This window comes from Melanaphis sacchari, unplaced genomic scaffold (genome assembly GCF_002803265.2).
Source record: "Melanaphis sacchari strain LSU unplaced genomic scaffold, SCAv2.0 Contig10_pilon_pilon, whole genome shotgun sequence".
Taxonomy (NCBI): domain Eukaryota; kingdom Metazoa; phylum Arthropoda; class Insecta; order Hemiptera; family Aphididae; genus Melanaphis; species Melanaphis sacchari.
The window spans coordinates 3,895,748-3,922,822 of NW_020270420.1; the positions used below are offsets into that span (position 1 = coordinate 3,895,748).

The window sequence follows — 27,075 nt, forward strand, 5'->3', positions numbered from 1 at the left end:
ATGGTATAACTCCTTATATTATAAATTATATAGATGTGTACAGTACCTACAAGAAAACGAAAATAAATACATAATTTGTCTTCATCGGAGGTAATATCATTCGCCTGACCACAACAGAACGATTGTGTATTAAATTTTATATATTTGTACGTTACAGAAATTCACGGCCAGCATCAAGTCGACCATATACATTGATAATTACGGACGTCGGAGAGATGTTCGACGGTCTCGGATTCACGGAGCCGGTTCGGTCGATCGTAATAAATTACCAGCTGATAATTCGACGCTTTCACATAATACCATTATAGGTACCTAAACCCGCCGGGTTCACGTTAAGTCACGTCGTACAATATTCGCGAATGGTGTTCATGGATTATTTCCGGAGCCCTCGAGCGAGTCTCCCACAGTCGCCTTCGGTTATCTGTGTACAGACCAGCTATCCTAAACGCGAAAATTACGCGCCGTTGCCGATTTCCTCGCGGTCAGTAAGTTTGATTGGCATGTTGCGTGGCGCGAAGAGACGCGTAAAGCCTTACTTGAAAATCCCCGGAAATTTACGAAACCCTCTGCCCTTCACTTATAAAACTACCGATATCGTGATTTAACGTAATAACGGTATAGCCGACGATCGCAAGATATTACACGCAATCAAAACGTATACCGATCGAATAGAACCTATATGAAACGACCGGAACCACCAAACAATATGGTGCCTAGGTAATAAATTATTACCGTAGTAAATATTTCGTCATTTTATACTTTAGATCAGGAGTCGGCAATCCGCGGCCCGCAAAGCAATTTTTAATGGCCAACACAAAGGTGGTTAATTTTTGTGTTTTACTTTTGTTCAATAACATTTTTCATATAATTTTCAATATTATATAATTCTTTTTCCTTTATAAATAAAATCTAATCTAACCGTTTCATAATAGCAATACAATTATAAGTATTATATCATAATATGTAATTTTTTTTTTTTTTTAATGTGGCCCTTGATGAACAATTGAAAAAAAAAAATGGCCCGTGTGGTTAAAAAGGTTGCCGACCCCTACTTTAGATGTTTGTGTGGAGCAAAGAGACATATCCGTACAATATGTTCACAAATAATTTAAGGTAACACTTTCAACAATCGGATCATCACTCTGCCAGTATGATAGTACACATATTTAAAATGATCTAACTATAGATATGTATTATTATTCAATATTATACGTTGAAATTATAAGTTAAAAAATAGTGATAAATGATAATATATGATCATTGATCATTATTTCATTATTTTATCACAAAGATAATAAACGAATAAAATGAATCTATATAATTCAATCTTCGTTCGTGATTCTTTGGATCAACAATTGGATTTCGATTTAGTTCAAGTAGTGCATTAAATGTGAGTCAATGAACGAATAGTTTTCGTGTATCGATTCAAATGTGTCGAATCATTTAATTTATTTATTTTGCCCATACCTAGTAATAATTATAGTTTATACAGACATAAAATCGTCAAGGAGAGTTCCTGCTTTACGTACGTGATGCCTGATGGGGAACTATACATAAAAACCGATACCCAAGGAATAGCACTAGGTAATCATTACTGCGATTATGGAAAAAGCTGTCGAGAGACAAATCCTATACTCGGCGAACGGCGTATGAGGTAGAAATACGACAGGCCTGTGTACGGACCCGACCAACTGCGTGTGTAAGATTTGAAATTAGTTATGGAACGTTACGATTTTGAACATAATATATCTCAGCTTATCATTTAACGTATAAAAAGGCATTTTTAATATACAAACACTGCACATACATATTATGTATAAAAATATTATTTAATTATTAAGTATGAAAATTGAAATTTTATTCCTCTTTATTTATCAGGACATAAAACTGATTTTGATGTTTACACGACTTTGTCAGCTGTATACAATTTTGTACCGTAGCGTTTTTATTATTTTAATATCAATATACACAGTTTAACTTATATTAAAAAAATGAAAAAAATAAAATAAACATGAGTTTATGATTGAATATTTTGATTCAACGATTAAAGCAGAAAAAAAAGAATGAATAAATCACAATCCACATTTCGATATTAAGACTAAAAGGACATGTTAAGTGAAAAATACACAATTGTTAGTAGGTACTTTTATAATTATAAAAATACGCTTTTGAGGAAAAAAACATTAATTTTTCAAAGTAGGCTACGTGCTCATGTACTTCTAATGATCCGGCTTACTCAAGGGTTTTACAGTAAAAATATATACATGACACAAATCGTAAAAAATAATTTTATGATTTTTTTTCTTTTTATTGCTTTAATTATCCAACTAATTGATAAAATTATAAAAACTTGCAGGGTCTATACTATCCTAGATACAATTTTCCTCTACAGTTTTTATAATGGGTGATTTTACTGTAAACTAATTTAATAAGACTGTATTTTTTAATTAGTGGTTACTACCACGATTTTTCATGACACCGACTGAGATAGAAAATTGAGCGAGAGAACGAATCTAACCTACCTAATGGTAAAGTAAAATTCGGTACGAACTTAAGCACGACAAAATTAATTTTGTCTATTCTTTTGGTTCGTAAGTTATTACTTGATACTTAGTTATTTAGTAGTTTACTCTTAATAGTGACGTCCAAAACATTGAAAAAGAAACATATTGGCATGTTCTTTCGCAGGGCTATAAAGTTTCAGTAGATAAATTATCCATTAAATTTCTCACAAAGTTTAATGTTCTTGTATTACTTTCAAATATTAAAAATAGAAAAACTTTGAATAAAATAACAATCATCAAATAATGCATTGACATTTTTATTTACTCAACAAGTGTGTGTTAAGTTATTATCTGTCTTGGACTTAGATGAGCAACATTTATGAAAAGCATTTTATTTTTTGAGTAATTTATTATTATATATTTCAATACATAAACTAGAGATGGATAAGATTATACAAAATCATTATTAATGTATAAAATATTATTAATTATTTAGTAAACCGTTTATTTATAACTGAAAATCTTGTTTACTTTGTATGAATACAAGTTTGGCGATATTAACTTATTTTGTGAAATATTAAACATGAATAAGGATATTAATCTTAAATCACATTCAATTATACATTTTGTCGGAGTTTAGATTAACTGGTATTGAGTGTTCTAAGTAACAACCGTTAATTTTATTATTGTATCAACATTAAACTGAAATATGCTGAGTTTATGCTTTTAATTTTAATTCAACAAATTTATTAAGTTAAAAATGTTTATTCATAAGGTAAACTTAACCCTACTAAAAACTTGTTCAATTTTATCACTTTAAGTACATAATATAATATAGAATTTAAACAATAACACCTAACACTTTTTAGCCTCAAATATTGGTAGAAAATAAAAAATATTGCACATGATAAAATAAACAATATTTGTTAGGTATTTTAGAAAATATTATTATAATATATACTCTCAAATGCCACAAAATACAGGTTATTTTTCCACATTTAAAAATGAACATTGATAAATGAATATTTGTAAGGTAATTTCATCGTTTTATCAATTACAATAAAATAAGTTATTATTATTCATTATAAAGTATTATTATTCACTTAAAACTCATAGTAACTCAGGTATGATGAGACATGACACTTAAAATGTTTTAAAATAAAGTAATGATAAAGGGTCAAAAGGTAATTTTTGTTGGTATATAGAATATAGACCGACAACAAAACAAATGCAAAACACACTTTCATGATATTAATTAGTTTACTTGACAGTAACACTTCTTGACAAGTATAATATAATTGATAATAATAATAATAATAATAATAATAATAATAATAATAAAAACCTTTTGCACATTTTCCGAAATTATCTTTTACAAAATATACATTCAAGGCTAATTATTGTTTTAGTTTTTGCATTCTTTCAATAAAAAAAAGAAGATAATTAACTGCAGAAATCAACACTCAAAAATCTGCCAACTGGCTAAACAAACGCGTACAAATTTTAACTAAAACATGTGCCCAAATAAATGTTTACTCAAAAAAAAAAAAAAAAAACATAAAATTGTGTAATACTTGAACGTTAATAATATGGTAACAATATTGTAATGCAAATTTTTTCTTAGAAAATATTGTTTTATATATTTGAATATATTGTCTCGTACTTAACGTTTCAAACAGTTACACAGGGGAAAAATGTATTTACAAATCAATCGGTTTATTTTTATTTTTCGAGAAACTGAAATGTAAAAAAAAAATATATATTTATATATATTATATTTTACTTAAGTCGTATCTATCACAAAACGAGTTTTGCTGTCAGCCAACAAATTTATCGTTGAAAAAAAATAATAAAAATTAAAATAAACAAAACGTATTAACTTATTTACAAACGTTCGATACATAAATTAAATATTAGTCTACATTTATTTTTTTTTTTCATTTTTAAATGTATGTTTAATTTTAAATGTCTTTTCATTATATCGCTTTCATCAACAGAACAATTAAGTGATGTTGAATGTTCTGCCAGAGAAAATTTTGCAAAACAATAACATTTGTATTATCTTCTATTAAACAACTAAAAAAAAATAATAATAAATGAAAAACTATTTTAACTCGCATAAAGAAAGTGTAGTTATAGATTCGTTACTACAAAAAAAAAAAAAAAAAAAAAGATAATAATAATATAATAATAAACAGTTTCCGAATATAATATACCAAGAACATTTCAGTTACAAAACATAATTTATTTGTGATATAAAAACAATGACGAGGAAAAAACATGTAACTTGTAGTTATATACAAATAATTAGTCAAACTGGTAAAAAAAAAGATTTCATTGTCCTTAGCACGCGCGTATAATTATATAGTACAAGTAAACCAGGATAGAAATTAATTTTAATAATAATAATAATAATAATAATAATAATAAAAAAAAAATATATAATTCACAAGTTGAAAATTATACGCGGTATTTATGTTGCGCGCTTAATTTCTTTCTTTAATAATACCGAATAGGCATTTTATGGACTTTGTACAAAAGTTTATCTTCGATTTTTTTTCCTAAACCTTAAATTAATTAATATATTAAAAAAAAACTATCTTGACACTTGATACATCAGTCGTTACTTAAAGTTTCGTGTTTGTGTAATTTAAATGGGATAGGGTTGGGGCGTTTGCATCGAGTATTATTTACATGGGTGGGTGGGGTAAGGGTGTTACTAAGGGAAACTTGAACGAGGGGATCACGAGGGGGGAGACTAGTTAAGCGAACGTCGCGGTTACTGGCCTGAGGTAGAGGAGATACGAGTTATTAGTGGCGGGCGAGGAGATGGTGTTGATTAGACAGGGCAGGGAATAGGATAGATAAGTAGGGGAGGAATCGGATCGACGTTTGAGATCTGTTGATCAATATTTTCGGTGCGACTTCTGGCTCCGTTATCTCCTATCCCGGTATAATAAGTAAACGCTTAAAGACTGCGGCAGGTTCAAGTCCATGACGCGTTCTTCTAGGTATTGTTTACCGATTCGCTGTCTAATGACTCGTCTACATAGGTCCATCAGCGGTAAGGGTTCAGCTGTAACAAAAACGATATTTTATTAAAATATTATACGGCGACGTTGCATGCAGACAGTTAGGTGAGCTGTAATGGCACTATACTTACGATCTAGTCCGCCGATGTATTTCATCGTAATTTCACAGTGACCCCAAACAGCGCTGACAATTGGGAATAATTTCCGCCCCTTGAGGCCTCTAAACGCTACGCCCAAATACTGGCCGTCTACGACAAAGGATAGTGTACCCTCGTCCATATCCAAAACAACTGCAAACAAAAGGAAAGGCACGCTATAATAATAATTATTGCCCGGGAACTGACGTCGGCAGTGCGTGGAACAACTACAAAAAATTACTCGAACGTCGTATGAGAGGTTTTATTACGTACCTAAAAATTTATCTGGCACTATGAACGTCTCGTCGGGCTTGAGCAAGGCCGGATACGTGATGCCGTCGTAGCTTTTCGAATCGTGGTACAATTTGTTACGCCCTAAATCCCAGCCCCATGACTGGTCGTTACTTCCCACCAAACTCTGGTAACCGACAGAGTGTAGAGGTGCATCTTGTGTCGCGACGCCGACCACTGCGTGCGTGCCGCGTTGCCTGGTCGACCAGTTTACTTCCCACACGTGCAGACCTTTGGTCAAACCAGTCTTACCTCTGATACAATCAGTACTCTGGGCTACCGGATGCCTGTGGAATGTCAGTTTGTCTTCTTCCTGTAAACGAAAGACAAAAGCACGATTATTAAAAGACATCAGCGATAAGCGAATAATTATCGCGAGGGGTAGACAGTAAACTACGACAAGGACACATAAACAAACGTATTATTACCTTGACAAATATGTTTAGAGACCTATCGTCCGCGTTCCAACCATGTTTGATTTGCATTTCTTTGGACGCCGGCGGCATGTCTAATAATATGTCTAATCTGGCCGGACGGGCAAAATCTTGGGCCAGCTCTCTGGGTACTACGGGCTTGTACGGTTGCGCACTTTCGCGGCTAACAGTTTTAACTCCACCTGAAACAAGCGACGTGTACAACGATTAGATAAAATACATAAAGGTATAATATATAGCAATAAGTCAAGTACTGATTGTGGTTAGAGGGATGGCTGACGGGAGGGAGTATAGTGGTGTTGACATCGTAGTTCACTAACGTTGTAAAAACGTTTCGTACCGGACGCGCCTTTCGGCAAAAACGACTGACGCACGCACACGACAAACACCACGAGGTTGTACTACTCAGTTAAAAAAATCCGCGATTTCGAATCGAACACCACGTTGTCGCAAACCACAGTGTGGTTTCACTTACTTTTACCTATGGCGGTGGAGTTGTCGCTGACTGCGGGTGTCACCGTTCCGTTGGTCATGTCTCGTGAATTATATAATAAAAATGCGTGTGGCAATAAACGAAATGGAATAATATTTGAAACGAAAACAATGACAATAAATAATAATAACAATAAGAATACGCCGAAATAATTGTACACGCGGTGATAAAAACGTACGCCGATAACTTTCGAAAGCGACGCACGCGCGTCCGCTATACTCACACGTATATATTTCGCGTTTATTGCCGAGCGAACGCGCAAAACGGTCGATTCTAAAAAAATGTATTAAAATTTTAACGAGAGTTATTTATTCAACGGCTGTCGCAGAACGATTGTGTCTCTGGTTTGAGCGCGGTATGCACCGTGACGGTCGATTGTTGAAACGCTGCAGGTCACTACGCCGGCTCGTCCGATAAGAAAACTAGTTTTTCCGTATCTACGAGTCCATCGCTTGCCGACTTTTGGACGACACGACTATAATATATTTCAAGATAAAATTATCGTCTTAATCGGCGCGTTAACGACTAGATAAGAGGCCTTTTCAAACAGACTGGCTAAACGACTGCATCGATTATTACACGAGGCGCATCACCGATTTTTAGAACGCTCTGTATACACATCGTGCGTGTTGAAACCGCTGGTCGGACGGACGTTACACGCGCGTACACTCGACGACGACCGACGGACGGAGTGTTTGGACTGTGAACGAGGTCGGGCAAAACATTGGCTGCAGCGTCGAATCGGATTTTATGGAGGGTGGGAGCGACAGGACGACGACGACAGCGGGGCGAGTTTTTTCCGGGCGCACCCTTCGCATCGCTGTATAGGCCGTGATATAGGTCCACGGGATTCGTATATACGATAAAAACAATAAAATTAAATGCGTCACGACCGGACGTTTTTACATGTGTGCCTAAAATTGTTGTGAAGCCGGGGGAGAGAAACGAAAAACAAAAGTCAATGGCGAAAAGTCAATTAAACTCGGTCTCGTCGTCACCGGCGATGACGTAAGGACAACGCTGCAAACATGATTCTGATGATGTATTATTATTGTCGTACTTGCTGTTGTTGTAAAGCGGTGGTCGAGAAGACACCTAACCTAAGCGTTATGATGGTTTGGGTTGATAAGGGTGGGCGGTGTGGGTCGAGCGGTCGGTTCTCAGCAGCGAGCGCTAGCTCAACTCTCCGTCTAAAGACGCCTACGCCTTTGCGAACACGAACGATATACTCACTAGATATTTTCTGGCCCATGTTCATGGCCCGGTGGGCTCTGGTCCGTTGTCGGTGTCCTCCTCCGATGCTGACGTATGGCGAAGCGGCGTTGCCTTTGTTCAGGTGCGACAGCACCGACACGGAAGCCTTGTAGTTGTGGCGCCTGAGCTCCCTGAGCTCAACGCCCGACGACGTAACGCGACTGCTACCGCCGCTAAGCACAGCAGCGGCTGCTGCCGCGCCTAAATTGCCGCTGGTGCCTACTAACGCGCTGCTCGCACCACCCAGAGCACTGCCACCGGTGCCCTTCAGTCTGGAAAAGTAAAAAAAGGAAAATTGTTAATGAAAAGTAAGTCTCATAGGTTGACTCGTCGGGTATCGTCTATAATCTATAAGTAGGTAGGTACACGAGAAACGTATGTGTCTGTAGCGACGTAACGATTTTACATTTATATATTTATGTTCAACCTAACGTGACAAAATATTAATATCGAGTACACCGTTGTAGATCGCTGTTGGTAATGCTTGATTACAATAATATGCATATAAGCGTAGGTACGGCTTTAAAAGTCTTCAAAATCATATTCTATCAACATTCAACACACTTAACTAATGTAACAAATACATAATTCGTCATTAGACGTCAGAAGGAATGGAAACACTGTAAATCAATTATATTGACGCGCTAAGTAAATGACTGTACTTAACGTTATCGCGGCAATTAACATATATTTAGCAAATCGGAATATTTATGACATAATAATAATTAAGAAAATTGAAATCTAATTATAAAATGTATTTTAAAGAGAATTACATAATTACAATAAAGTAAAATAATTTAGATTTATTTCAGTTTTCAGTGTAAAAATAAACAACACTATTTCTTAAATTTTTATTTTTTCCCCTTGAATTTATAACTATAAAAAAATATCTTCCTAAGCATAGATTTCCAGAAAATACGTACAAAACGCTTTGATTTTTTGGTGTCTAAGAAATTTTTATTGATAGTTATGATTATTCGAGGACAAGTACGATTAAATATATAGTTTATAGTACGATATAATAAATATGACTTCATTGTAGGTACAAATCTGTAAGAAATAGATTCTTCACAACATTTTAATTATGCGATAGATGTTAAACAATGCTAATCGCTGTAGAAGAACAAACAGGCAGTTGTTTTTTTTTTTTTGTAAAAATGAGCATTTTATTATTCTGCGTCAATGGGTAAAAGAATACAAGTAGTTGCACGAGTTTTTCTCGTTTTTATAGACTTAAAACATTTATTTGTTTGAACGATAGCGTGCGTATGCGCCTTGGCGTTTGATAAATGCGTATAATAATATCATACCTTTATCTTTAGTCATTACGTCAACTACAATACAGACGTTATGTTATTATATACTGAACTTTAACGTTCCATAAACAAAACACACACACACACACACACACAGATGGCCGTAACAACAATATTAAATATATAAAAATTATATTACTAAAAAATACAACAGTTTCAAAGTCAAGGTACAATAATCAAAGATTGGATACGAAAATAAATCGATTTTATACACCCTTCGAGGTCAAACGTTATGGATAACGTTGTGCATTACATTCAATATTTCAATATTGTTTACAAATATTATTGTTGGCGAAAATGAAAAAATTAATAGCTACAAGGAAAATAATTAATAACAATAACATTCTTCTCCATTGGAACGCTATTACTGCTGCAGCGGGATCTCAATGACGACAAAATAACTATACTATAGTAATCAAACGTTGATCGATTTTCATTCTCGTATCAACTTGTCCAACTTTTTATGTCATACAAAATGTACAAAAATAATGTATCTAATAAACAAATAAACTCTGGGCACGGGCTGCGCCGGTCGTAGTGCACTACTTGAACCACGTACACAACACCTCAATACCTCACACGTCCACCACCGCAGTAATTACATCGCTATTGACCTGATTTTAGATTCAGATAACATTGAAAACGATAATTCACTCATTGGTCATAATACTAATAATAATACGCAAACACAAGTCATATCATTGTTTTAAACGCCATCGGTAAATACGTGAACATTAAGCCGCGTGCCCGTCGAGGGCACATCCTTGAATGTCCTGGAGGACACAAAAAAATGTGTAAATTCGCGTTTGCACAGTACATTACATAGGTAGTATCAGTGTATTTATATAACCAACGATATAATCAACAAAATTGGCTTAACATTTACACTTGAAAATAATGCGAAATTAAAGGGGACCACCACCGGGACGTTCTAACGTAATTTGTCGAATATTCGCAGTGTCCTCGGACACGTGTCGAGGCCGTCACTGCAGCGGCTGCCGTTATGCAGCAGCTGACGATCAAAAAATAAAAATGTAATCTTCAATTATAAATATATTACGTTAATTATTATATTATGCACTGAAAACGATCAACTTTCCATTTCTAAAATTTGTAAATAATATTCCTATCGTATGTATAATATACTAGCTGGGCAGGTGGTAAGTAGAGGCCCGAGGTACGTTTAGCACACGTTTAGAAGGTACAGAAAAGAAGTAAAAAAAATCACCATTACAAAAAATAACAAGCGCCGTATTCATCAAGGACATAACACAAAGTACTATTACTGAATAAACGTATACTATCACTAAACAACGGCACTAAAATTTGCAGAAAATCGAATATCATTTTCTGTTTCAGAATTTTCACCGTACATACATATAATAGCTAACACCAACCGTATATATAATACAGGTACGTTCTATTTAAAATCGAAAATATCGCCATAGTTAAATCACCCATTTAGACGGTCTTGTATAAATAACGTATACCTACTATGTGCCTATATTATAGTCTATTACAGCGGCGACGCCGTCTAAGTTTTTATTGTTGTACATTAATAGGTATATTTTTATTTCACGACGGTTGCGGTGGCGCGAGCGGGCTCTGTTGTGAAAACCAGTGAAAGCGACGTAGTTGAATATACGCAATGCACGCACACAAAAGTATACACGGTCCGCAGACGAAACGAACCGAAACTCTATAGAATTCGTTCATAATTCGTTGTTATAAACTCGAAATTTGATCGAGGGATACGTATAGACGGGGTTCTCAATTTATTTTTCTGTTCTGCGGTTTTCACTATGACAGTGGCGGGAAATAGCAGAAATAGCGTTTCCGCTGGCCGCTTTGGAAGTCGTACGATTACGTATCGTTGTCGGGCTGTATCCGAATTGTGCGCAGCTTATAGAACAAAACTAATATATTATTGAATAATAGAAACTATCTATCCGTGTCCGAATTGCACGCTGTAGTATTTAAAATTTAGTATTGCACGGGCTACAATATAAACAATCAAATAAGGAAATTGAAAATAGTACGTTAAATAAATTATTAAAATATATAGAATATTGTATAATTACGCGTATGCCTACACACTACACAGAACACGGTGGTATTGTTGGTATTATATAATTTGTTGCTATAAAAACCATAATGAGAATCACAACCACATTAGAACCTAATTAATTCATTAAAGTAATATTCTATTTAACAAATTCTTGCTGTATCGTATAGTGGTATACAATTTTGTTTTGTTTTTCCCATCATGAGAGGAGACTGTAATATGGAAGTTTCATTATATTACAATATATATATATTGCGAATAGCGGAGATCCGGATAGACCCTCTAAACGGACGGGAAACATGTGCAGTAAACCCATCGGGGCTGAATTTTTATTACAGAGCGCATTTCGAATCATTGGATCGAATATACAACAAACTCTGAAGGCCGTTGACGCGGGGTCGTTGAACAGCAGCAGCGTCAAAGGCGGCGGGGGAAGTGCGCTATTCTGATAAAGGGGTGCGTGACACGCGGCTTTTGCGTTCGTACACAGCAGCAGCAGCGTACAACAATAATGTACGCTACAAATACACGATAGTTATAATATACGCGCGTGGCAAAGGATTGCCGTTGGCGCAGCTTCGTCTGATGGCGTGGGTTTAACTTTATCCGGAGGAGGGGGAGCGAAGATGGGCACAAAAAAAGTCCTTGGCGTGCGCGGTATTGATTCGCACGGCGCGTATGCAGCACGGGGTTCGCTTTTCGTGCGCTGCGTGACTCATTCCCGCCGGGGAATCGGGAACTTTTTTTTTGGCGGTGTGCACCATACGCTTGAGGGGAACCGCCGCTTGTATAATGATATTATTATGTTTAAACTGCAGCAGAGACGCGTTTTAATGAGAGAGCAATGGTACTATATTGTGATTAAATAAAATACAGCGCTTATCGATTGAACGTCGCTCGAGTTTAAAATTCGACGACTGCGGGCAATTAAAAACGAAACCCTATAGAGATTATGTACGTCTTGTAAACGTTGTATATGGGGCTACAGAGGCGTTTGAATGCATAGGCGACCAAATTCTGTGATGACGACGATGACGATGTGAAATTACGCCAAACTCAAATTTGGACCGAAACGTGAAAGAGAATTTGGTTGCAACACCGGAGCGAGGTGGTTTCGACGGGACAAAGCAGAAAATAAAACCAACAGAGTTATAATAATAATAAAAATACTGCAATCCCCATCCAACCGTTTTATGTCCCGGAAAGGCGGAATCGGTTATGACGGAATTAATAATATGTATGGCGTCGCGGTATTCGACGGAAAAGTAAAACATAAAAAGCGTGACGAGCTGGTTCTCATAGCCGGGTTTTCCGTTGAAAATAAAACCACCGTCGCTTGTTACGGGCGGCGCGATTTAAAATTTTTTCTCGTTTTTAACACGCCTGGGCGGCGGTGGAAAATCCATTACGGCCAAAATCGTGTCATTGCAAAAAAGTGAACGGGGCGGCGAGCGAGGCCCCTTCCACGTTCCGCGCGCCCTTTCGCCGCCGCTCGAGCACCGACAACGCGCGGGTGCTTATTATATATATATACATACACACGCGTACACTCACACACACATACACATTTCATAGTTACGTGCGTTCACGTAACGTATTATATTCGAGCCGCTTTCTCCCGTTATATTACACCCGTAACTGGTTCATTGCCGACAGACGACGACAACGGGATGCTCCGGTTGGCGTTATGGTAATCATAATAAAAATAAAATACTTTTACTTTCTCCCAGTGCGTCCTAAATCGCGTTTAACACGCTTACGAGAACAGCGGGGAGGTCTGCGAAGTGCACGCCGAGAAAACGATATTGTGCCAACGAAGACGAGTAAAATTCTACGTACCCACCACAGGTATGCCGCCGCCGTTGGAATGAAAAAAATATTAAAAAAAAAAAAACTTGTGTCAGTTATCGAACGACAAAAACGACGTCGAGTGCTGAAAACGAGCGGTGAAATAATAATAATCTCTGTCGTCGACGGTACACGACACACAAATATAATAATTTATTACATGATGATTGAGTGGTATTTATACAGAGGGCACACATACACACAGAACATAATATTATAGCGTACGCGAGAGAGAAACCGTACACTTACGAGAACTCGGAAACCTGAGAAGTGCAGTGGTTGACTATGATGAAGCACACGTGTTTCACACACTCGCCCGGTGCACCGCCAGTTTTCATTATATTTATTAATATGGCAATACATTACACCAGAATACTCGGCAACACACGTACACATTACACATCCGGGCGGACGGACATATGGCGGAATATATGCGACAGAAGTCGTTATACACGCATATTATAAAAATTTTTATATATTATTATATCCTTAGGAAACGGGGACATGCACCGCTTGGTCCGAGTAGTAATAACACATAATAATAATAATAATAATAATAATACATGGACGACGGGCGGCAGGACTTGTACGGACGAAACGAATAATATTTCTACTATGTAAACGACGGACCAAACGCCACTGCAGAAAACGAATTTAAAATATAAGTTGTATAGTATTGTACAGTGTTTAAGGACGACCCCGATTTAATTCAATTTTAGAACGAGCGTCGACAAACGTTTTTTCAAATGTAATGTCGTCATCGCAATCGTGTGTATCAAGTCACAGCGCTCATACTACATTTGCTGGCTGCTGAAGTGGGTAGTATAACACAATACCGCATTACTTCCTCGTTCCGCGAGTATTGCGGGGTCATACGGGCGCGTAGGTGTATTATACACATATCAAACACGAGGCTGGTCGAAACGATAACGATATTTGTTTTACATACATAATACTATAGTCGTATATAATTATTGATATTATGTATAAATACTACGATTTTTATCGATCGCCGTTGACCGCACGACAACGAAACGATGACGCGTACGTATTTGTCACCACGTATTTTACCCGCTGGATAACCGATAGGGGTGGAAGAGAGATTTTCACAAAAATTACATAATCCTGTCGTCATAAGTTCCGCTCTGAAAACGCTCGACCATGAAACGTAATTCTTATTATTTTTTTTTTTAAAATTTTTTATTGAGTGAAAGTTGAGTGGAGTTCTGTTACAAACGCACGCGGTGAGAGGAGAGGTTTGCTTGTATCGAGCCGAGGACGTGGGACGCTCGCCGTCGCTTTTGTGCGTGTGTAATATTATTGTGACGACACATCGTAGCGCCGAGTACGCACACACACACAATAAAGAGGACGAATCGGAGAAAGTCAACAAAGAGTAGGCGGTGTGTGTAGTGTGCGGATCATTGAAATTATTTTTATTTTTGTAATAGCCCAACGTCAAGGATTTTTTTTTAAATAAAGCACGCGGCGATTAAATAATAATAAAAAATGAAAATTATACTACTAATAAAAAAAAACCCTTCACTTTGTATACCTATAGTAAACTAACGACAGACCCATATATGGTTAACTTCGACAACTTTTTGGGCGACTTCATATCTCCGAGAACCAATAGGAGGCGCCCATAACGAGTGGATTATCATTAAAGATAACATATTACACTATTGTCATGCAAGCCATGTATTATGAATATTATAACACGGGGCATGACGACAACGGTCGACCGTTTTCAAGAGGCGTCTCGCGTTAAAGGAAAGGAAAAAAACTATTAGAAGTAATATTACAAACGTATAACAGCTGTGTATGTGTATAATGACTATAATGTGTACTATGTATGCGTTTGTCGTGGTCGTCGCATATCGACATGCGTCGGTAAACAATTCTGCGTACACGCGCTCGTGGTTTTATAATATACAACGTACATGCGCACCACTTATTAGTTATTACTATACGTACTCCGTCGATGTACGCTGCGATAATAACATTATTATTTTTTGTAACGTTGTGCATAATATTATATTATATTATATTTATTATTATTGTTGTTGTTGTAGGTGCGCGCGTGAGGAGAAGGCATGGTATTGTATTTATTTTTTCGTTTTAAATAATCCGTTGACGTAGAAATAAAAACACAAGGAAAACGTTAAAACAATAATTATCGGGATTATAGAATTATGACGATAACCAGAGTTTTACGACTCATTCACACGCGGTTGGTGCGGTACGATAATTCTATGCCAGTATGCGCGCGTTATCTATTTGCTCGCAGTGTGCACATACACGACGTATTCGGATGATAAAGCCGAAACAACACGAACTAAAAGTTTCCAAGCAGAGAGCGACCGTAGCAGCCCCGCTGTACGTGCATTCGAAATCCGCAGACCCGCAAAAAAAGACGCGGGGTAGTGCGACACAAACTCCGTCTCCGTCTCTGTCTCTCGACGTTCGCTGCATGTATACACTGTTCCTCTGTAACCGTCGTTCGCTACGGTGCCACGGAAAATCCGGTCGGTTTATAAATCCCCATCGTCGTATAAATACGCGTATACAGCGCTTTTCGGCATTGCAGTGGGTAACTTTACGATGGCGAGCGCCACGCCCTAAAGTAGAACGACTATATAGGGTAGTGTTAGGTAGACGGGGCGAGTGGGAGCTGCACGAGGAGCGCACTGACGCACCGTAGTGGGGGCACGGGTGTTGCTATGGGGATAGTGCCACCCCAACGCAAAAGCTTCGCTTCGGCTTTATCAATACAACGCGGAAACTTATCTGGTCCACGCGATCTCTTTTCCGTCCGGAACGCGCGCACACCCTGTATGCCGTCATTATAATATTATGTTATGGCGTGCGTACCCCGGACCAGAAACCCAGTAAACTCCGCACAGGCGGCAAGCGAGAACCGAGGAAAACGATCCGAAAACAAGTCTACAAACGGGGAACGCGACGGCTGCGACGTAACGCCGCTGTTGCAGATTCCGCCAATTTTACATTCCTGCAGCTGCGGCACACACAAAACCGGAACGGGTCTTCGCGGACCACCAACGGCGGAGCGGCTTGCTCACGAGCTGCGACCATCTCGCGAACACTACGGTCCGTCGTATTTATACAAAGCCGCCGCCAGTGCAGGCGTTTAATGTCGTTACAATAACACTCACCCTATTAGATTCCACAACTCTTTAACAGAATCTTTAATGCTAGCATACGATTCTTCGTCTAAACCCAAATATACTGACCTGTAACAGAATAAAAAAAAATAAAAATTAGTCAACGAAATCTCAACGGAAAACACCTGTTGACACACCGCATTGGTATGTGTGCAATGTGTGCATGTACACATATCATAAGTATGTGATGTACATAATTATGTGACTTAAGTTACATGTTTTTTGTTGTAAAAAAAGAAAGAAAGAAAAACGTTATAATTGTCTCCAATTGAACAAACGGGATCGGCAGATGGCTGACCTAATTCGAGGGTAGAGGGACAGGTGTATGCACACACATTACGGCAACAACGCCCCTGTTCAGAGATTTAATTTTTTAACATGGTCTTTGTTCGTTTTTTAACACACAGATACATTACACTTATCGGCGAAAATACATTTCTATTATTGTACAAATATATTACTTAAGTATACATATATAGTATATACGTATAATTGCCGAAGGCCTTCCTGGTTCTCAAGCGCACAAGGCTGGTGCCGCCACCATTTGCAACAATAAAAACCGCTGGTCATTATTTCGCGAACTCAAAATCCAATATTACTTTTTTTTTTTTTGTGTACAAGACATGCGTCCTACACTGTACATTTTACCGTCATTATGTCATCAAGGAAGAGATAACTAAAGTCATTTATATTTAAGGACAAAATCAGTACGATAACTTCTAAATATTATACATATATATATACACTGCCAATGCCAAGGTTATTCGTTTAACGCAACGTAACACGTTAATTGGCAGTATAAATCTGTTTAGAAAACGAAATCTTAAACCACATCGACGTTCTCCAAATTTATAGTATATATATATATATAAAAAATTTATATTTATTTTGTTTTGTCTTACGCCAGTAATGTTATTAGGAAAACACATTTCGAGAGTTCGAAGGCCAACCAGCGGTGATATTCGCAAACTCCAGCTATAACGAAATAATGTAGAATACGGAGTGCGCACCGAAGGTGTGTATCGAGTAGAAACACGCACTTCTTTACTTTTCGCAGTATATAAAGATGATATTAGTATACTATATTATTATATTATATTGTCGGTCAAACGACGAAAAACGATTGTTCATTTTATCGAGTTCGGAGTTCAAACGGTTTGTCGACACTCGACGTGAACCTACTTAAATAACGACAACACATACACATGTGGTCGGTGACGTATATAATATAATAATGCGTTTCCTCGGAGTAGGCTAGATAATATACATGATTTATGATGTGGTAGAACATAATCCGAATTTTTTTGTTTGGATGGGCATCCGGATTGATTTTATTTTCTCAATTTTGTACAACGTGACCGCGTACAATACGAAATGAAACTAGAATATACCATAATAAGGTACTCGCACTCCACAGATCAAAACGCGATTTTCATGGGCACAGCCATAATATAATACATAATACACTACAAAAAGTAGGTATATGTACGTTTTCCGTAGAAATCTGTGTCGCCTTGTATTTATCCTTAGTACGGTGCACAACCTCTTTTTTCTCCTTTTCCGAGAAGTTTTATGTGCACATCATTATTTATATAAAATTGTATTTTTCCATTTAGTGTCCAGCACCACAATGGTTGTGGTGTCCGGGTCGACGTAGAGCGTGAGAATAGAGATAAAATATATAATATGTCAATATTTCGGGTACGATTTATCGGTGCTTACAATTTTTTCGTGGTCTGACGGCAACCGACGACGACGTACAACGATATTATATCTTTATAAATTATAATATATAGGCGGACACGTATAATACACGCACACGGTATATAGCGGAAAACGAGACAACAAAGAAACCAGGTGTGACGTCACCCCGAGAACTAGCAGCCTTCGGAACCGAGTCTGGCCTTGGTGCGCGACTATAATATGTAGAGAGGTGCGCACCGAAGCCGGCGCAGCACAGCGTTCATAAATTTATTATTATTAAATATATTATTATAATACACGCGTTATAATACGAATGCGTATGGTGAACACTAAAGTCCTTATCGCCAATAAGTGCAGTAATGATATACGTCTAATACATACAACAATCGTCTATTCGCGATCACGATACATTGACAATTTCGTTCTCGAGTCGTCGAAAAAAATAAAAAAATTATAGGCGCGAGCGTACACACGGCTTTTTTTTTTATATCCCTTTCTCCATCTTCTTGTCGTTTATCACCACACACGTCGCGTTTCTGTGTAACCGTTGATGATAAGAGCTGGGCTTGGCGTGGCAGTTGTGGCCGACACAAAGACCGACTGCGCTGTGATCGTCGACTATTTTATGGGCGACACTGTACTCCACAAGGTATTATTCCACGAGAATACACATATTTGTATAGGTGTACACTGAAGCCGTGAATTGGAAACGTACGCGATTTCGTAACGTCACATTGTCGACGCGAACAAAATAAACACAATATAACTTGATTTACAGCTGTCGTTTACTCGTTGCCGTATAATCACCGTATTGCGAGATAAGTCATAAGTCACTATAGAAAAGCGTTTCAAGTATTGTAAAAATAAAAAATAAAAATAAAACCTTACGCAAAACGATGAGTATACCTTAAACACATTTTACGGTGGAAGTGGGGCCCCCCGTTATTATTCCGAAAATCACAAATACCCGAGGAGTTTTGCAATTTATTTTTTCGCCGAGCACGATTTAATTTCTTTACTCGTAGTTTCAGGAAACGTGATCGGACACGATTTTGTGAACGGGGTTGTGGGCGTTATATGAAAGGCGAACGGATAGGAATACACACAAATACACACATACACGCCGATGGACGTTAGATGGCAAAGGGTGGGCGGAAGGAGAGGTGAGGAGGAGCACAGTATAGTTTCATAAGCTATCGACCATAGGTATATTAATATACACAGACTGCAACTATATAACCACCGTCGGACAAGGCCGCCCGCGACCAAGGTCACTTCCTTTTCGCGCTGGTAAATTGCTTCGTCGCCGTTGCCGCTGCCACCACCACCACAGCGGCTGTGTTGTTACACGCGGTCGCGTTTTCCCGTCCGTCGCGTGGCGGCTTTCCCGGGCATGGCATGTCGCAATCGATTGCGTAAAAAATAATAATAATAATGACTAATATAAGAAAAAAAACTTCAGCCGTACTACCATATCATAGACACTGCCGCTGTACTATCCGACCGCCACTTCTGGACCGACACTTTATACGCGGTGCACAGCAGTGTAAAGAACACATATAATATAATACCCTTGACTTAGTTGTACCCGGGCGCCACTGTTTGTTACGCGCATTTCCTAACTAGGACACACACATACATATTTTCCATGTTACGACGACGTTGTGTTGTTAGGGTTTCCGTTTGAGGTCTCAAATAATAATGATATAGTTGTACACACACCGATAGGAGAAACTAGTTGCTCAAGTGGAAAACGAAGAGAAAAAAACATATACTTTTTAAGACCGTACCTATTACGTGTATACCTATTACCTAAATACGTGTTAAGCAAACGTTGAGAAAAATGTCAAGGAAATTAAGACACATAACTGATGAGGTATATATTTACACTAAAAGTAGGTACTTGACGGTTTTCATTTTTTCTCAATTTTAAATACACATTGTATTATATTTAAATGTAGATTTAAATCGTAATGCTGTATTGAGTTAATACAATACGATTCGATATCAATAGACGTTATATTATACTTACGGAGGAAATATTGTGGACATTTGGGCTCTTACAGTATGGTAATCGCGATGATTCATGATAAATATTTTTATAAGTGTGTATAGGTATAAAATTAACTAACTTAACTTAACGTTCACTAAATTCGGAGCACCAAAACGAATAGGAAAAATAATACAGAAATAACAAAGTAAATATTATATAAAAACGTTAACGAGCCGAGAACGCACCGAAAACTACACTGAGAGCAGCAAGACAGTTTAAGAAGACGCGACGGCAGACGACTAACCGCCCTTGACACAAACGGTGGGAACCAAAGCCAAATAGGAATCCTCTTCTTTCATTGTTGTCGTTCTCTCTCTCCGTTTATACGTCTATAACAACCGGTATTCCCGCACGGGGAACCCTTTCACGCACAGGGTCCGTAACCGTCAGAGGGATATGATAATGTCGTCCTAATGGTGTCATCGCACCTCCTTTCCAACCGGTCCCGCCACTGAGGGGTTTCCAAAACGGCATCGGATTCAAAGCACCGGTGGCTGGTCCGCCTCGTACGTTTGGCCATCACTGCTCACATAATAATTGTCCCGCATGAGGGATCCCGTTGTATAAACGGGACCGTGTGTACCTGGGGGCCAAAGACAATTCTCCACCACCCTATATATTATGTTCTTAAGGTGTGAATCGTCCGATATATCCACGAGAACAGCTGATCGTAAAATATATATAACGGAGAAGGGTAGCCAATTAAAGAGAACCACCGCGGTCGTCTGCAGTAACGGCGGTAATTTAAGTTTTATTTTAGGATACTTTGATTTTTTTTTTTCAAAACACAACATTTATACATAGGCCGAAATAAATAATACATACAAAACATTTGTATAAATACATTTGAACGTCTAAAGTGGACATACGTTTTCTTCGCATAAGATCAAGTGGACGGTGATCTGCTGCATCGTGTTAACGTTAAACGTAATGATGAGAGGGGTCCTGGAATTCTAAAAGAGCATTTATAAAATAACGATGACTGGGAGAAGGGAAAAACTCGTGAATATTCCCAGGACGTGAATAACTACCAGCTGCTTGTTCCGCACAGCTGTGCGTTGCTATTTTGCATACTTTGAAAGAAAAAATATATCCCTATGTTAGCGTACATTATAAGCCTTATACGACTTTGAATTGGGCGCAGACACGTAAATTCGAAAAAAATCGTTTTAAAATTTTAACCGAGAAATTGTCATTATATTATACTAAACAAGCGTATTAAAATTTGTTTAGTGTACCATCATTGCTAATAAATATGAATTACTACTGGTTTTGTACGCGTAATTCAAGTTAGAGTAAGATACTCAAACATTTCTGAGATTCATTATTGGCATTATCAATGGTTAAAAAAATATACAAATATTGTACAAACCTACGACGCAAATTAGCACGTTTCTCTTTTGATATGGCATATTTATACATATCATGTAAAATATAAACCAAAAACATGTATGAAAGTTTTTAATGATAACAGTGATAATACACGAGTAAATGATTACTTTGAATATTTCATGATAAAATCAAATCAAGGGTGCTTTACTTTCTTAAATTAAATTTTGCATTTTTTGTAAGTAAAAAATTTCGTTTAATATCCAACACCTTGACCCGCATAATGACTTCTTTATTGATACGACGATGTCATTACAAAAATACATATGCTCATTTTTGAATAATCATTACTATTGGATAAGACCTGAAGCTAGTCGACCTTGGTCATAAATGTCACACTTAAACATAAACAATTGAAGAGAATATAAGACGCCGCTATAACTCGCTGTCTTTTCTTGCCCTGTCCATCTGTCGAAATATCTATATTTATTCGTCCATCCATCCCAATCCTCGACACAAATCACTTCAATAACGACCAGAAATAATGGAAAAAAGGCAAATCACTTTTAAACGGAACAGATTTTAGTTGTACAATTTTAAGGAAAAAATAAGGACGTAATTTCGATTAGATAACTATGGGTAAAAGAAGTATATAAGTAGATAAAAAACACGAGAGGAAATACAAAATATAAAAATAAATAACCAATGTTAATTCTTTTCCGCTATTATTCTTTGTCCTGTGACAATTCGACCGAAAACTGAATATGATTTCACTTTTTATCCGAATTCACGCAAGAAATTTCTAACGGCACATGGCGCTAGAAGATTGAAATAAAAATAATAACAAAAAATACATTAACGTAAGTATATATTATAAATAACACTACCTACTACTACTGCTGCCATATCTATACACGCCACAGAAATATTACTACACAACGCAATGCGGGAAATTAGGCCAAGGCGGATTCGAAGGTATTCGCACGGCGCCGCCGCATTCGACGTCTCACATTAATATATAATAATATACGAGTAAAATACGACGAATTCCAATAAATAAATCTCGGAGACACCGTCGTCGGGACAGCAGACGTACATATTATATTTTATTTTCTCGCACAACAGGTACTCCTCACTCACCACACATTCGGACGGCGGCGCGAAAACGCGAGGGTGGAGGAGGTGTTATTCACAAAACTTTTGTATTGTTGTTGAATATTATTATGTACGTGTACGGTGGGTGTCTCTCGTCGGATTCGTCGGGGGGAAAAAAAAACTATAATAATAAAAACCACCTGGCGATACCTGCGCTCTCACACACGCACTCACACACTGATAGTCCCACACCTCTTCGCCCCGCCCGTTCACCCTACACAGCAGCGGCAGCAGCCGCCGCCGTCGCCGAAGGACCAGGCGGTGTCGACGACGACGACGACGACCCAGGTGTGTGTAAAGCGGACACACAAAAGGTTACAGAAAGAGAGACGGATGGACAGAGAGAACGGGAGAGAAGAAAAAACTCGTAGTGAAAGGGGGCTGTAGTCGCTGCTGCTGGTGGCGATGCAGGCATCGGTTGTAGGTGGACGAAATATATTATATACACTCACAGAGTCACAGACACAACAAAATAATTTTTCTACCGTATACGAGGAGACAGATGGTACGAGAAAAGTTGTCACGGTTGTATTATGTTTTATATTACGTAGTAATATCTGTTTTGATAAGTGTACAAGGGAACACAACCGGGATAAGAGAACAGATAACAAAATAGTGTGTGAATGACTTTTATACGATTGTCAACGTTTTCCCCGATGTTTTTGTCCCTCTACCACCCGATTTACATCTTGGAAGGAATAACGACCACCGAGACCTGGTGATCGCTGGCGCGCTTAAGGACAGATATCTAAAACGAATTATTAGTCTCACATCTCGATGAACACGACGGCAGGCAGTGGGTTTGGAGTTAAAACAACCGTAGCACTAGCGACGGCGATTTACTGGCGTAGACGTCGTGTCCGGAGATACGTAATAAACAAAGAACGACCGCACACAGATGGTCGGCGCACGGACCGGCAACGTTGCCTTCTGGGGTACTCTATACCACTCCAACTCGAAACACTCATTCTATCTCTTTCTCGCTCTCTCTCTTTCTCTCGTACACACGCATACAGAATTCACTTACCGCCACGGCTTTTTACGTGCGTGTCGAGACTGTATATACATTGGTTGCGGCAACGACCATATCCGTCGTTCGTGTACGGTGTAATATAATATATACATATATACAACTAACATAAAACGAACGAAACCGTATCGCACACACGCATTTTGGGAACCCACCGAGACATGGCAAGACGACGGTTTCTTTCTCTCGGCGAAGGGTCGAGGCAGCGCCGACGTCGTCGGAGAGGGTTCTCTCGTCGCGGGGATTTGCAGGGGTGCGCGCAGCCACTGTCATGTCCCTTTTTCCCATTGCTCCCCATGTACATATTCTTACCACACGAGGGATGCGGCGTTAACGACATTTTTTCGAGTGCGTTCCGAAAGTCATACATGCACATATATTACCTTGCCACACAATACATACATCATCTGCAAACAGCAAACATAATGCGTCAACCGAACGGCAGTTCACGTCGTATCTATGCTGATAAAAACCGTCGAACACACGCCCCGTCGTGTCGAACCGAACCGAAGACGGCGCGTAGAATATCCCGTCGGATGATCAACGATAACACGTCGATGTACCGATTTATAAAAGTAACATACCTATCGCGTGACGCCGCGAGACCAGCATATTACACGTGGTCGTCCACCACACATGGCTCTCGTTATGCTATCATCATGTTATTGTGTTCTAATCCATGGGTTTTATCAGTCCCGAGTCCTTTTTTTATTTACCAAAAAAATCTATCATGTTGAGCATAACAATATGTTAAAGTAAGATAGCTTGTTAAGCGTCTACACACCGTAGGTATATAAGTACATTATAAAACATTCCGGCCTAGCCGAGCCCGTAAAATAAAATTTGTTACGGTCAATAATATTGTTGAAAACACGAACACGATATAAAAAATATATATTTTTTTGCTTTGTTCTGTGGGCGTGAGCGTAGCCTATTTTTGGCGCTTTTTTCGAGAGAGGAAAAAACAAACACGGCCAAAAGTACCTACAAGCGCAATGCACACATATTGTAGATGTGTACTGTGTAGCATAATATTCGCCGGTCTACCTATAGCAACATACGTTCGCCTAACCCTGGCGAACACTATTCACTCACACACACACACACACACACACACACACACACACACACACACACACACACACACACACACGCAAACACCGATACACACAACAGCAGTGCGCATTTAAGTGCATTTTACATTGTACACAGCGCCCAGAACGCATTTATCACGTCATATACATAATACAAAACTACGAGGGGAGCTTTTTTATTTATTTTTTTTAATACGCATTGTGAGCTGTCTATACCCGCACCACTACCACTACTACTACCATTACCACTACCCGCACAATCTTTTATGTGCGGCGTACACGCGCGCGCACACACGCACACACACGCTTTACCAGCACTACCCCTCAACGACGTACTTCCTACTCACCAACGGGCATTGCGCAACCGAACCGTTACAACAAAAGGGGATGGCCGTTTCGCGTATAATTATACGCGGTGGCGGAGGAGGTCAACGTCCCTGCGGCTCGTGCTGACCACCGGGCCCCGACCCAGTGTAATTATTTCGGGCGACCGCCGCCGTTGTTGTTGTATGCGGCGGCGACGACGGGGCGGAAGCGAAAAAACTTTCACTGGTAAAAATTTTAGTATAATATTCTTTGTGCTTCGAAAAATAAAACACACACACACACACACTCAACGTGCGTAGCAGCAGCTGTTGTGTAACGTCGTTGCGCCAACTCCCCTCTCCACTTCCCCTCTGCCATACGCCTTTTCCCCACCGCCAAATCGGACCGAAATAAAGCCCTCGGTGCTCGGCAGAGTCAGAAAGGAATAATAATGAAAAAAAAAAAAACTCAAAACAGAAAAAGAGAACGGCGACCGAGCGCGTATATTTATGTGTGTATAATACAACATCAGTTACTTCGGTGGCGAGCCGGGGATATGGGTTCAAGGGCAACCGAAGCGGTTTTTTCAAGACCGGTTCAATAAACGATGGCGTCCGCTGTTGCCGTGCATCAAGTTCTACGCGGGCATACGCGGCGTCGACCCGTAGGTAGGTAGATTAGAAGGTAGGATAGGCAGATAGGTAGGTAGGTGGATAGGTGGACGAGTAGGTAGTAGGGACGGCGGCGTCGGGTCTTCGCGAAAGGGTAAAACAACAACGAGAACACAAAGTAAATGGTTATCACGGGATATTCCGATGATAAGTAAAACGATTATGATACAACGCGACACACGGTACGACGACAAACGGTTGTGCGCAAATCGTATTTTTATTTTTTTATTATTATTATTATTATTATTTGATAAGAGTAATAATTATTATGGATTAATTACGATTGGTCGACGGCGAGGACGTGCGACATGGGTATTAAATTATTTTTGTTGTTGTTGCTGCTGCCGACGTTATCGGCGACGATTAACCGAGTTCTAAAAATATTATCAGCGCAAAACTCTACGCGTGGCGACAGATAAAAACGTATTTCTATTCGATTAGAAGAGGCATTTACCTAGTTTCCATGTTGTTGCCGGCGACGGCCGTGTTATACAGGTGTTGGTGATGTATCCGGCGGTGATGCCTGAGGTGATTGGCGGCGGTGACGAACGTGGGCGGCAATACGATCGGTCGAAAGCACGGCGGCCCAAGCACATACGGCACCAGTAGCACGACGGCGGCGGCGGCGGTGGTGGCGGCGGCTACGACGACGGCACCGTCGCACCGACAGAGCCTACCGAAATTACGCGACGACGGGGGCGGCGAACACGCGTCGAAACGACTCCTCAACGGGCTACCGCTGCCAACGCTATTTACGCGTCCGGTGGTGGTCGAGACACCGCCGACGACGAACAGTCGACCGCCGCAATAACAGCAAAAACAACACGCCGGGCTATCCACTACAGGCAACCAGTAGAGCGTAGTCGTCGTCGTAATATTGTTACCAGCAGCGGCAATAGTAACGGCGGCGGTGGATGGCGATTTTTTCGTCGACGTCGTCGTGTTCGTTGCTGCTATACAGTGGCGAGTCGGTAAAACCACTGCTGGCATGACAAACCGCGCGCTCGACACGAACTGGCTGTCCTCCGGAATCGCGGTGAGCGCCCGTCGTCGACCCGCACGCACACGCGCCCGGCGGCACGGCCGTACACTATCGATTTTTTCCCCACCGGACCCCGTTCCCCCGCCTGCCCGCCCGCCCGCCCGACCGACAAACTATTAAAACGGCGGAGCG

At 39.2% G+C, this 27,075-nt stretch overlaps 1 protein-coding gene across 5 annotated transcripts in view; it reads right to left on the minus strand.

The window, feature by feature from the left end:
• Positions 1 to 4,892: 4,892 nt before the first annotated feature.
• LOC112603497 (protein gustavus) overlaps positions 4,893 to 27,075 on the minus strand; it is a 55,275-nt gene continuing 33,092 nt past the window's right edge. The window contains exons 1-7 of one of the 5 annotated variants that reach the window (XM_025352083.1): positions 26,356 to 26,934; positions 16,551 to 16,628; positions 8,125 to 8,417; positions 6,393 to 6,580; positions 5,947 to 6,277; positions 5,668 to 5,826; positions 4,893 to 5,580 (exon numbers count right to left, since the gene is read on the minus strand). In XM_025352083.1, coding sequence (XP_025207868.1) covers positions 5,441 to 5,580; positions 5,668 to 5,826; positions 5,947 to 6,277; positions 6,393 to 6,580; positions 8,125 to 8,417; positions 16,551 to 16,628; positions 26,356 to 26,891 — 1,725 coding nt within the window. In that variant the 5' untranslated portion in view covers positions 26,892 to 26,934 and the 3' untranslated portion in view covers positions 4,893 to 5,440. Of the gene's footprint in view, positions 5,581 to 5,667; positions 5,827 to 5,946; positions 6,278 to 6,392; positions 6,581 to 8,124; positions 8,418 to 16,550; positions 16,629 to 20,295; positions 20,536 to 26,355; positions 26,935 to 27,075 lie in introns of those variants that run through there. The other 4 variants (XM_025352080.1, XM_025352079.1, XM_025352081.1 and 1 more) reach the window with 4 other exon arrangements.